The 13,586-nt window shown below is 37.5% G+C and overlaps 1 protein-coding gene across 23 annotated transcripts in view; it reads left to right on the top strand.

Annotated features, from left to right (window-relative positions):
* The window catches only part of LOC101702191 (transmembrane protease serine 11E), a 155,484-nt gene that overhangs the window by 133,954 nt on the left and 7,944 nt on the right, over positions 1–13,586 (top strand). The window contains exon 14 of one of the 23 annotated variants that reach the window (XM_087187750.1): positions 3,976–5,545. The exons of the other annotated variants lie outside the window; for them this stretch is intronic. Coding sequence (XP_087043876.1) covers positions 3,976–3,984 — 9 coding nt within the window. The 3' untranslated portion in view covers positions 3,985–5,545. Of the gene's footprint in view, positions 1–3,975; positions 5,546–13,586 lie in introns of those variants that run through there. 23 annotated transcript variants of the gene reach the window in all.

Genomic DNA, 13,586 nt, shown 5'->3' with positions numbered 1-13,586 from the left:
CATCTCTCAAATGACCAGAGATGTTGAACATTTTTTCATATGTTTATTTACTATTCTTACTTCTTTGTCTGAGAAATGTCTGTTCATTTCAGATGCCCATTTTTGAACTGGGTCTTTATATTTGGGGGGTCTGATTTTTTTCAGTTCTTTATATATTCTCGATAGTAGACCTTTGTCTGAGCTACAGCTGCTAAATATTTCCTCCCACATTGTAGGTTGTCTGTTGTTGGTAGCTTCTCTTGCAGTGCAGAAACTTTGTAATACAATGAGATCCCAGTTGTTGATTCTTTGTGCTAGCTCCCATGCTACAGAAGATTTGTTCTTAAAGTCTTTTCTGATGCCAATATCATCAAGACTTCTACCTAACTTATCTTCCAGCAAGTTTAGTGTTTCTGACTTAATATTTAGATCTTTAATCCACTTTAATCTTAGTTTAGTGCGTGGTGATAGGTATGGATCTAGTTTTAATCTCTGACAGGTTAAAATCCAGTTTTTCCAACACCATTTATTGAATAGGCTATCTTTCCTCCAATGAGGGTGGTGGGTTCCTTTGTCAAAGGTGAGGTGGTTGAGTATGTCTGGAGTTGTTTCTGAATCTTCTGATCTATTCCACTGATCATTGGGTCTCTTTCTTTGCCAGTACTATGTTGTTTTTATCACAGTAGCTTTGTTTCATGTTCGGGATTGTGATACCCCCAGCCATTTCTCTGTTGGCTAGAATTGCTTTTGCCATTCTAGGTTTCTTCTGCTTCCAAATGAATTTTTGGATTGTTTTCTCTAGTTCTGTGAAGTATATTGTTGGAATTTCAATTGGCATTGCATTGAATCTATATAGTAGTTTTGGAAGCATGGCCATTTTCACTATATTGGTTCTTCCTACCCAGGAACAAGGGATATCTTTCCATTTTCTTATATCCTCTTCGATCTCCTTCTTCAGAGTACTGTAATTTTCAGTGAAGAGGTCCTTTGCTTCCTTTGTTAGGTTGATTCCTAGATATTTCATTTTTTTAGATGCTTTTGTAAAAGGAGCTATTTCCCAAATTTCTCTCTCAATGGGTCTGCTATTTGTGTATAAAAAGGCTGTTGTTTTTCGCGTGATGACCTTGTATCCAGCTACTCTACTGAATCTGTCAATTTGGTCTAGAAGACTTTTGACTGAGTTTTTTGGGTCTTCTATGTAAAGTATTATATCATCAGCAAATAATGACAGTTTCACTTCTTCCTTTCCTATCTTTATTCCTTTTATTTCTTTCTCTTTTCTAAATGCTATGGCTAATGTTTGCAGAACAATATTGAACAGGAGTGGTGATAGTGGGCATTCTTGTCTTGTTCCTGATTTTAGCATGAAATTTTTCAGTTTTTGACCATTTAGTATGATGTTGGCTGTTGGTTTTTCATAGATAGCCTTAATCAGGTTGAGATAAAGACCTCCTATTCTAATTTTCTGTAGTGTTTTCATCATGAATAGGTGTTGGATTTTGTCAAATGCTTTTTCTGCATCTATTGAGATGGTCATGTGGTTTTTGTCCTTGACTCTGTTAATATAGTGTATTACATTTATTGATTTATGAATGTTGAACCATCCTTGCATCCCTGGGATAAATCTGACCTGGTCAGGTTGTCTGATCTTCTTGATGACCTTCTGTATTCTGTTTGGCAGTATCTTGTTGAGGATTTTTGCATCTATGTTCATTAGGGAGATTGGTCTGTAGTTCTCTTTTTTGAGTTGGGTCTTTCCCTGGTTTTGGAATCAAAGTAACTCTTGCTTCCAGGAATGAATTTGGAAGCCTTGCTTCCCTTTCAATTTCCTTGATGAGTTTAAAGAGTAATGGTGATAGTTTTTCTTTAAATGTCTTGTAGAATTCAGCAGTGAAGCCATCAGGACCTGGACTTTTCTTTGTTGGTAATTTTTTATTACATTTTCAATTTCACTTATTGTTACCAGGGTGTTTAGAATTTCTATATCTCCTTCATTTAATTTTGGCAATTCGTATGTATCTAGGAATCTGTCCATTTCTTCTGTGTTTTCCATTTCATTAGAGTACAGGTTCTCAAAGTAGGTATTGATAAATCTCTGGATTTCTGCTGGATTTGTTGTGGCCTCACCTTTTTCTTAATTGCATGGATTTGAGCCTTTTCTTTCCTTTTTTTGATAAGGCTGGCTAAAGCTTTATCAATTTTATTTATTCTTTCAAAAAACCAACCCTTTGATTCATTGATTTTTTTGTATCATTATCTTAGTCTCCATTGCATTGATTTCTGCTTGGATCTTTATAATTTCCTTTCTTGTATGAGCTTTGGGTTTGTTATGCTCTTCTTTTTCTAGGAGCTTGAGGGTCTGCATTAAGTTATTTAACTGAGTTCTCTCTGGTGTCCTAATATGGGCATTCACTGCTATGAATTTCCCTCCTAGAACTGCTTTCATTGTGTCCCACAGATTCCTGTATGTTGTACTGGCATTATCATTTACTTGTAGAGACTGTCTAATTTCTTCTTTAATTTCCTCTGTTACCCATTGGTTGTTCAGGATGGTGTTGTTCAATTTCCAGGTGTTTGTGGGAGTTTTGTGGTTTCTTATGTTATTGATCTCTAATTGTATTGCACTATGGCCTGATAATATACAGGGGATAACTTTGATTCTTTTACATTTACTTAGATATGTCCTATGAGCTAGCATGTGATCTATTTTGGAAAATGACCCATGTGCAGCTGAAAAGAATGTGTTTTCTGATTTTTTGGAGTAGAACACCCTGTAAACATCTGTTAAGCCCATTTGTTCAATAGCTTGGTTCAGTTCTAGAATTTCATTGTTAATTTTTTTTCTAGTTGTGATAGAGGGGTGTTGAGGTCCCCCACTACAATTGTATTAGTGCTTATTTGGTTTTTCATGTCCATTAATATTTGTTTTGTATAGTTGGGGCCATTTGTATTTGGTGCATATATATTTAGGATTGTCATCTCTTCCTCTTGGATTGTTCCTTTTACAAGGATGTAGTGACCATCTTTGTCTCTCTTACTTAGTTTTGGTTTGAAATCTACTTTTTCTGCAAATAAGATTGCTACACTTGCTTTTTTCTGTGTTCCTGTCCCATGGAGAATTGTTTTCCATCCTTTTACTTTCAGTCTATGGATTTCCTTTTGAGTTAGGTGTGTTTCTTATATACAGCATATTGCTGGGTTTTGCTTCTTAATCCATTCTGCCAGTCTATTTCTTTTGGTTGGTGAATTGAGGGCATTATCATTGGTGGTTATAATTGACAAATATTGACTCATCCTCGACATGATGTTTTACTCTTGTTGGCTCTTTTATTTCTTATTTTCCCCCCTTTCACTTTAGTGTCCTACCTTGCATGGTGCCTTGTCTCTGCTGGGCCTCATGGAGTCGTGACATTCATTGTCTTTTTCTAGGATATTTCTTAAAATTGTTTGGACTGCTGGTTTGGTGTTCATGAAATTTCTCAGGTGTTCTTTGTCATGGGAGTATCTAATTTCCGAATCAATTTTGAAAGATAATTTTGCCAGATACAACAATCTAGGTTGGAAGTTATTTTCTTTTAGGGCTTGAAATACTTCACTCCCAGCTCTCCTTGATTTGAGGGTTTGTGTTGAGAAATCTGCTGTGATTCTGATGTGCTTCCCTTTGTAGGTGATTTGTTTCTTTTCTCTAACTGCCTGTAGAATTTTGTTCTTCTGTTGGGTTTCTGAGATCTTGCCTATTATATGTCTAGGTGTAGATTTTTTTTGGTCATGGCTGGTTGGCATTCTATATGCCTCACTTATCTGTACATCCAATTCTCTGCCTCTGTCTGGGAAGTTTTCTACTATTACTTCTGTGAACAGGTTTTTATGTCAGTTACTTTCTCCTGTTTTTTTATGGACTCCTATGAGTCTTATGTTATTCTTCTTTGCATCATCTAGCAGGTATTGGATTGATTTCTCGTGGTCCCTTACTATCTTTAAGAAATCTCTGTTTAGAGAAGCTGAGCTGGTCCCAGCACCTGGAAGGAAACTCCTCCACCGCCATCCCAGGCTCCTAGGGCAGAGAAGCTGAGGCGGTCCCAGCACCCAGAAGGAAACTCCCCCGCTGCCATCCCAAGCTCCTACGGAAGAGAAGGTGAGCCAGTCCCAGAACCCTGAAGGAAGCTCCCACACCTTCATCCCAAGCTCCTAGGGCAGAGAAGCTGAGCTGGTCCCAGCACCCAGAAGGAAGCTCCCCCACTGCCATCCCAAGCTCCTAGGGCAGAGAAGGTGAGTCGCATGGGTGCCAGAAGCACCCTCCACCTGTGGAAATGAGAAGGCACATAAACAAGCCTCAAAAATAGACTTCAGGATCACCTACAGCAACCGCAAAGGGAAACGAGATGGAACAATCTGATACTCAACCACCTGGACTCTCTGAACTGGCAACAAAAGAGGATCTGGGAAAAATGAAATCAGAAATAATTACTCAGATAACAGCAAAGATTTTGCTCATGGTGCAAGACATGATTAATAAATCTAGAGAGGACACAGATAAAAAAATAGAGGATCTGAGGAACATGATGGAATCCCAACATAGGAACAAAATGGAATCCATAAAACAGACACAAACAGATTACCAGGAGATTAAAAACTCCATCGAAAGTCTGCATAGCAGAATGAACCAATGTGAGGATAGAATTTCAAATATAGAAGAAAAGATTGCAATTAGTGACCAGGAAAATAATTGCTTTAAAACTTTAAAGGAACATGAGAAATCAATCCTGCAGCTGGTGGACGATGCAAAGAAGAATAACATAAGACTGATTGGAGTCAATGAAGAAACAGGAGAGAGTGCAGATGACATAAAAAACATGTTCACAGAAGTGATGGCAGGAAACTTCCCAAGGAGGGGAAAAGAACTTGACATACAGATAAGTGAGGTTTATAGGACTCCAGCTAGCCTTGATAAAAAAAACAAACAAACTACACATAGGCATATAATAGTTAGGATTCCAGAAATCTAACAGAAGAACAAAATTCTACAAGCAGTGAGAGAAAAGAAACAAATCATATACAAAGGAAAGCCCATCAGAATCACAGCAGACTTCTCAATGAAAACCCTCAAGGCAAGAAGAGCTTGGAGTGATGTATTTCAAGCCCTAAAGGAAAACATCCTCCACACCAGATTGATGTACCCTGCAAAACTATCTTTCAGAATTGATTGAGAAATAAGATACTTTCGTGATAAATAGCACCTCAGGAACTTCATGAATATCAAACCAGCACTCCAAAAAATTTTAGACAATACCCTAGGAAAAGACAATGAGGATTACAACCCCAGGAAACCCAGCAGAATGAATCCATTGGTTGTGACAAATTAAACGCAAAGGGGGAGAATCCAACAAAAAGAAAATATCATGACAAGGCTTTTAAAACTTTGAACTTCATCTCCCTAATGAGTGTATAATTCAATCTTATTATTGTACTGATGAATATTTTTCTGATTCTAGACTTGCACACCTTTCCTTGTGCTATTCTGGCTATTTATCATCTTCTTATGTCTACTTTTTAAATGGGTTGTCTATTAATGAGCTGTAAGGATTCTTTATGTATTCTGGTCATAGGTTATATGCATTGTAAATATGGTCTGTTTAAGGACTACTTTTCATTTTAATGATGTCATTTAAAGTTCTAAATTTTGATGGAATCTCATTTATCAATTTTTTTCTTTTATACATGATGTCTTTTGTATACTAGGTAGCTCTTGCCTACCCTGAATTCATAAACATTTTCCCTTATAATTTCTTCTTAAAGTTTTATACTTTTAGGCTTTCATATTTAGGTTTATAGATCCCTTCAAGTTATTTTCATGTATGGAAATAAAGGGTTGAGGTTAATTTTATATACAGATAACAGGTGTTCTAGTGCCATTTGCTGAAAACACTATCTCTTCCTTGGCTCTTGAGTTGAGTTTATATTCTATAAAATGCTAATGTTAAATAATCTTTCAAAACTCAGTGGACCACATATGTGTGGTTCTATTTCTAGAGTCTCTGTTTTATTTCAATGATCTGTATGTCTTTCCTTACACCAACACTGCCTTGATTACTGTAGCTTTAGAAGAAGTCTTAAAATTAGGTACTAAACGTCTTCCAACACTGTTTTTGTTTTTTGTTTTTTTAACTTTTCTAGGTCCTTTGTACTCCTACGTAACTTTTAAATTTCAATATCCAATTCTTCATTTATAGCAAGTATACATAGACCTGAAGTTTTATATATACCTTGTGTTTTCTAATCCTGCTAAATTCAAATACAAGTTCTAGGGGCTCCTAGAGATTTCTAGAGGGTATTTTCTCTGTAGATGATCATTTCATCTACATATAAAGATTTTGCTTCTACCTTGCCAATCCTATCCTAATTGTTCCATCTTATTGCTAGACTATTTTGGTGGGGACTAGGTTTCAAAGTTTAATGGACAGATAAAGAGTGAGCATATCTGCCCTTGTTCCCCACCTTAAGGAGAAAGCATTGTGTCTTCTCCATTCATATAAGTCCTTCTCGCTGGAAGTATGGAGTACATGTCTTTAATCTGTTGAGAAGTTTCTGTTCTACTTCTAGTCTCCTGATAGCTTTTACCATGACTTGCTGTAGAATTTAGTCCAATACTTTTTCTCCAATTAGTGACAGGATCATATGGCTTTTTCCTTTCTTCTGTTAAAATGATGACTTTTGGGGGTGGATCTTCCAATGCTGAACCAACACTGCCATCCCTATAACAAAACCAGTTTCTACATACTGCCAGATCTGACTTCTAATAGTTTGTTTTGTTAAGCAAATTTCTATGTATGTTCATACTTTTTTCTTCTATTATCTTTATCCAGTTTTAGGATTAGCACAATGTTGAGTTCCTAAAATGAGGGGAGAAGTGTTCCTTCTTTCTTCTGCTTTAAATGTTTGATATAATTTATCAGTTAAAATGTATATGAGCCTGTTGTTGTCATATAGGTAGGTTTTCAAGCTAGGAATATACTTTCTTTAATAGGTGCAATTCAAATTTTATATCTCCTCTAGAGTTAGTTTCATTAATTTGTCTTCCAAGGTACTTCTTAGAAGTTGTCAAATTTATTTCATAACAGATTTTTGTAATATCCTTTCTTTTTTTTTTTTTTTTTTTTTTTGGTACTGGGGATCAAACTCAGGACCTTGCACTTGCAAGACAGGTGCCAGAACCACTGAGCTAAATCTCCAGCCCTGTAATATGCTTTCTGTATCCTTTTAAATTCTGCAAAATCTGTGATAATGTCTCCTAGATCTTGGTATTGTAACTTAAAAAATGTATAATTGAGATTGTGTAATAGGAAGAAAAGTTCTAAAGGATCAGGGGAAATGGAAGGGGTAGGGAAAGGAAAGAACAGCAAAGAAAAAATATGAGAAAAGGAAAAAAATGGAAACAAAGTCTTTGCAAATAGGAAAGGGTGGAGGGGGTGAAGGGAGGGCAAGGGAAGGGGAAAAAAATAAAAACGAAGATACTCATGTAATGGTCCAAGATCCCAATGATACATGTAACTGTATTTTATACCTAAAATGTACCAATAAACTTACTGGGGCAAAAAAAAAAAAGAAATATCTGCTTTCATGGTCCTTAACTGCAGTCCTGTCTTCTATATCTAATATTCTGTCTTCGGAGTCTCTTAGTCTGCTCTGCATGCTTTCAATGGAGTTTTTAATCTCCTGAATATCTGTTTGAATCTCTTTCATGGATTCCATTTCTTTCTTATGTTGGTGATCAAGTTTTCCATTTCTTATGCTGGGCATTCATGGCTTCCAGCATGTTTCTGATCTCATCTATTTTCTTATCTGTTTCTCCTCTAGAGCTTCTAATCATGTCTTTTACTCTGCTCACCATGTCTGTATTTATCTGGGAGATTATTTCTGTTTTGAAATTTTCTAGAGCCTCATGCATCTGCTTTGTTACTTCCTGTGCTATCAGTTCAGGGTGTCCAAGTGGTTGCTTATCAGACTTTTCCACCTCATTTCCCCCAGAATTTCCTTTTTGTGGTGTGGAAGCCTGAGTTTGTGCCTTGCTTAAGTGTCTTCTCAGTTTTGTTTTTGGTACTGTCCTTGATTTAATTCCTGGCTTGATATTTCAAAATTGCTTAATGTAGGTATTTTTGTTGCTTGTGTTTAAAACCCTTGTGGAATGATTGCTTTTCAGAGGTGTCTTCTAGATACAGCTTGTGTTTGGGTTTTGAGACTCTAATGACTCTGAAGCTATTATATTTTTCTTATACCAGGAAGGAAACTAATTAGATCAATCACAACATGTTAGCCCAAATGACATAGTCAGCAATACCATAGCATCAAGACCAGCTTAGAAAAATGACAATTTGTGGTGGTTATTAATCTATCACTTTTAACTATGTGTTAAATTAAATCCGAGGACTAACCCAACATAAGTTTATAATGAATAAACTTGTCAATATAGCATCTTTCCCCTTCGAGTTGGGGAGTTAAAAGGAGTTGGGGAGGGAAGGAAAGGTAAAAAGAACAGGTAAGATTAGCGGTGAGGCCAGAAGACACAGAAAGATCACACAAACTCTAAGAAGTTGTTAAAGGCAAGAGAAAAAGGCAGAATGAAAGAACAAAGATGTGAATAGAATCACCTAACAGCAACAGGGAGTCTAGATACCGAATTTACTTTCCTTTAAACCTAATGATAATCAAGAGAAGGAAAAAGAGAAGAAAAAAACAATAAGGGAGAAATCCAAATTCAGTGCAGAAAGGAACAAATGGGGAGATGAGGAGCAATGTGTGACAGCGAGAGAATGAGTGAGAGAGAGAGAGAGAAAGAAAAGATAAAAGAAAGAAAAGAAAGAAAAGTAAAACTTTGAAGGGTAGAAAAAAAGTAAAAATTAAGATTTAAAAATAAGAGAGAAAAAATTTTTTTTCTTTTTTGCAAATAGCAATAGAAATTATGGGCCTCCTTCAGGGTATGTCTCTTCTGTCACAGTAGGCAACGTAGGAATCCCTGTGCATATACAAGTCAGTGAGTCTCAGCAGTCCAGCAGCAGACCAAGTACAGTGGTCTGATGTGCCTTTATTGCAGAGATTCTCTTTACTTTTCTGCTAAGCTTCAGTTTTCATCGAGGAGCCTGCAAAGCCCTCTTTCTGTTACTAATTTCTGCTCTATCTTGTGGTGCTCAGGACAAGGGTCTTTATAATCTCCTGTGCCTCTGTAGTGTGGGACCAGGTAGCAGAAAAGCCAGAAGGTAGGAGGCGCACGGGGTGGGGTGGGGTGGGGGGCTGAGCGTTGGAGGCCCCTGCGCGGCTAAGCAGACCTCACAGTGCCGTGGCCGTGGCCCGGGACGGCCTCAGAGCTTCAAACTGCTTGTCTCACCTGGCTGGTCGCCACAGTTTAGAGCTAGTACATGATTTTTGCTGGAAGACTTTTATACATAAAACATACAAAACAAGGGTTTCAAAATTCTCTTAATTTTCCTTCAGTACAAATAATCTGATAATCCATAAAGAGTACTAGGAAAAGGACTCTCATTCATGCAATCTCTCAACTTCTACATGGTCACATAAGACTGGGCCTTGGCCCTGGAACACTTCCTGAACAAGAGATAAAGGGTCCTGACAACCTGTTGAGCTTTAGCAACTTGTGTGGGAATGTCTTTCCCTGTTTCTGACATAATATGATTTCCTTTGTGCTGTTTAAGCAGCAATGGCCCTGAGGCACACTCATAGAATTCTATATCTCATACCCCGTGGGAGAGAAGCTGAGGTTCTGCCACAACAGCATGGAATGGAATGTGTGCAGCTGCATCATCTGTATCAGCTTCATAGTGGATCCAATGGACAAGTGTAGTGACACACTGCAAAGGGCAGGATCTTGTGCTCTCTCTCTTTCATGTTGCTTTGATCAAATGTACCACCTGAATCTGGTGCGTTTGTTGTCTGTTTCTACAACTTCAATTTATGTGTTAAGTCTATTCTCTGGCGCAAAGCCTTTTGTGTCTATGGACAACTTAACATCAGAGTGTTGATAGTCATGAGAAATCCTTTCAATCTAGCAAATGCAAGAAATCCTTTAGGCTCAGTTCAGACCTTAAAGTACATGAGAATGTTCATACTGGTGAGAAACCTTTGAATGTAACAAATATGGGAATTCCTTTAGGCTAAGTTCAACCCTTAAAGTACATCAAAGAATTCATACTAGTGAGAGACTTTATGACATATATATGTAAAAGATAGTGTACAGTATATCAGTGAATTTATACCCCTGAGAAACAGTTGGAGGAGAATGTGAGAAGGCTTTTACATGTGCTTCAGTTTTTATAAAGAAATAAATAATTTATACTGGAATGAACTCTTTGGGAGGTTAATAATGTTGGAAATTTTTAGTTATGACCCAAATGTTCAGATTCAGGGACTTCGTAGAAGAGTTTTGTTTTATTGTATCCTTCTGTGTTTTAGTGTTTACCAGGTGGCCAAGATGTTTAGCAAAGGTTAGAAAAGAGATAATCACCAAGTTTTTTTAAACGCATCTTTAATCATTTTTTAAAGATCCACTACCTGGTGTTTGATTTCTTCTCCACTGGTGGACCCTGGGTCTATCTTGGGAGCATTTTGTTGCCCCATTTTCTCATACAGCGTCTGCCAAAAAATGTACACACATTTTAGCTGTTCACCATACTAATAATTGTCTGCAAGCTAATGGCCACCAGTTTGAGCACTTATAATTATAGAGGCCAAATGTAACTTGTATTAATTTAATTATGGCTCAATAAATTTAGTATTAAAACATTTATACAAAGTTTTCTTTTCCTAATGTGTATTAATGTCAAGTAGGGTGAGAAGAGATTATAGTTGATATGAAGATCTTTTTCATTAGTGACTTCCAATGATATGTTTTCAGTTTTATTTGTCCAGAGATAATATTTACCCCTTCAGCTATTTAAGTGGTTTGGACCATGTCACTGTTTTGAGGAAAGAATTACTACTGGTTATAACAGTATCAACAGATCCGATAATGTATCACTTATATGTGATAAACCTTGCATTTATACTTTCACCCTTTATCCAAATTTTTACATACTATATTCTATTGTTATTAGTCTGTGATATAGAAGGAGAAGTGAAGGGCAGGGATGAAGGGAAGGGTGAAAGAATAGTGTAAGTCAGTAGGAGGGGAGGTAAACAGGAGAAATAGCAATGGGTAAAAAATAGGAGATTAGATTCTTTTGGAGGTATTTTAGTATGATTAAAAGGTTAGTGTTGAGTAATTTAAGAAGATATTTGTGGATGAGAAGGTGGAATGTAAGGTAAGGAGAGGGGGTTTATTTTGAAATTGAGGAAAGCTATGAGGTTGCTGGAACCTGTTGATATGTTTATGCACCTGAAAGGAGGATAAAAGCCAGGGGAGGAAAAGGGGACTAGGTAAAATAAGAAAGAGGAAAAAGAATAAAATAGAGAGGACAGGTGTTTAATATGAGAGAAAGGAGTAACAGAGAGAGAGAGAGAGAGAGAGAGAGAGAGAGAGAGAGAGAGAGACCAGAATAACAAAAAAACTTGAAAAGAAGAATTTAAAACGTGGGAGAAACAAGTAAAAATGAGAAAATAGTACTGTTACAGAAGCTTGAATTGAAAAAACGAAATAGAGAGATGATAAAGAGGAAGAGAAAAATCAACACCTAAATCAAAGCAAAAAAAAATTCCATTAGGAACCCAAATCAAATCCTCCAACAAGAGAATGCACATGTGATTCTCATGTGACCACTATGTTAAACTGCCTGAGTGTTCACACAATTCCCTTCTTGCCTTAGTTATAGTCTGATTGCAGGCAGCAACACCAATTTCTCCACCTTTCCTTTGCACTCAAAACCTGAACTACCTCAGCCTGAAGGATTCTCTCCTCAGGACCAGCAGGGAGAATCTGATGTTGTCCTTAGTCTTGGTTTAGAGTCTTCCCCCATGGTATCATGGGAGTCACTGGGCACGTTTCTTCGCGGTAGGGTCCACTGGAGGGGATGGCAGGGCCATGCACCTGCGGAGTCTGCATCCCTGTTCATTTGTTTATCCTCTCTGCCCAGAGTGAGGGCCGCTTTCCTTGCCCACAGTGAGTGTGGGCAAAGATGCTGCCAAGCTGCAGCAATCCCAGTGTTTGGAGGGGAAGAAGGGGTGTGTGCAGTCAGTTCCAGGGGTCCAGCCTCTGCATTACCCATTCATTTCCTCAGGCTGTTGGGATGCTCTCATGATGGCTGCTCCATAAAGGAGTGGGGCACAGCCATGTGGACCAGTCATAGTGGCATTACTTCCCATTTTCAATGATCTAGATATTTGGTTTGAACTACACATATCATCTTTCTCATTAATTTTCTGTTTCAGTGTGTCAGTCTCTTCTCCACCACAGGAGAAGCCACTGTGGCTTCAGTGAATCCTCTCTGGGCACATCTGACATAACACCTTCTCTGGTCAGCCATGTTGGATTTTCTCCTCTCTTACAATTTTTAACTTTATTATTGTACAGACTTTATTCTACTCTCTAAGATCCATGTTCTTTTTTAAAATTCCATGGTGTTTGATATACTTTCCAATTTGAATCTATAAAATTGTATATGATTTATTTCTAAGAATTTTGCTTACAGGTTTTCATGTTTTCCTCCCTGTTTTTGCTTCAATTGGTTCCTCAATGTACCTATTATATCACATAGTTCTTTCCTGCCTTTATTTTTGGGTTGGTCCTTCTAGCAATGTTTATTTTGCAACACTGAACTCTTTCACCCAATTGACCTTCCTCCTTATCTCTGTCAAAGCTCACTTAATTCTATTTCTTTTTCTGATTTGTGGCCCTGATTGCTACTGGGGGAATACATGGAGAAAGGTACACAGGTCCCATTAAAACATCTTACAGAAAATTGAAGTTGATTCCATAAACAAACCTCCTAAAATGAAATCAAATGATAAAATATATGTAATTTGAAAATGCACTTATTTTTGTTGCCCTCTCATAGCTGGAATGCAATAGCTGACCCCCAAACTTTAAAGGAAGAAAGGTTTATTTTTGCTCATAGTTTCAGAAAGCAGTCCATGCATGTCAGACCCACATTAAGGGAGAAACAGTATGGCAGTGGTCACAGTGGAGGAAAGCTGCTTGCATTTTGGTGGCCAGGAACCACAAAGAGAGAAGGGATGAGCCTGGGCGGAGATCTACTCTTCTAGGTCATGCCCCTAAGAACCTACCTGTAACCAGGTCCCATCTCCTAACAGCACACTCAGCTGCTGAACTCAAGTATGGTGCCCCCATGATCCAGTCACCTTCCAAAATCCCCACCTCTGAACACATGAGACTTTGGGGGGACATTTTATATCTGGGCCACAACAACCCTCAACCTTGGTTATTTGAAGAGTCTATATTTGCAAATATATGTACTCACTAAAACATGTTTTTAACTCCAAAGTAATACTCAGAACATTTTTAGGATCACTAATAAGCATGAACAGAGTGGTAAAATACTCTTGTACCCAAAGTTCATGCTTCCGCTTGACATCTAAAATGGTGACACTGTACTTTTTAGTTTTGGGTTTGATTGTAACAAGTCTCCTTTTCATGGTCTATTTAA

The sequence above is a fragment of the Heterocephalus glaber genome, unplaced genomic scaffold (genome assembly GCF_053883595.1).
Source record: "Heterocephalus glaber isolate CG9 unplaced genomic scaffold, H.glaber_assembly_v1.0 deba00001509, whole genome shotgun sequence".
NCBI classification, from domain to species: Eukaryota; Metazoa; Chordata; class Mammalia; order Rodentia; family Bathyergidae; genus Heterocephalus; species Heterocephalus glaber.
This window is presented reverse-complemented; position numbering and strand designations above follow the sequence as displayed.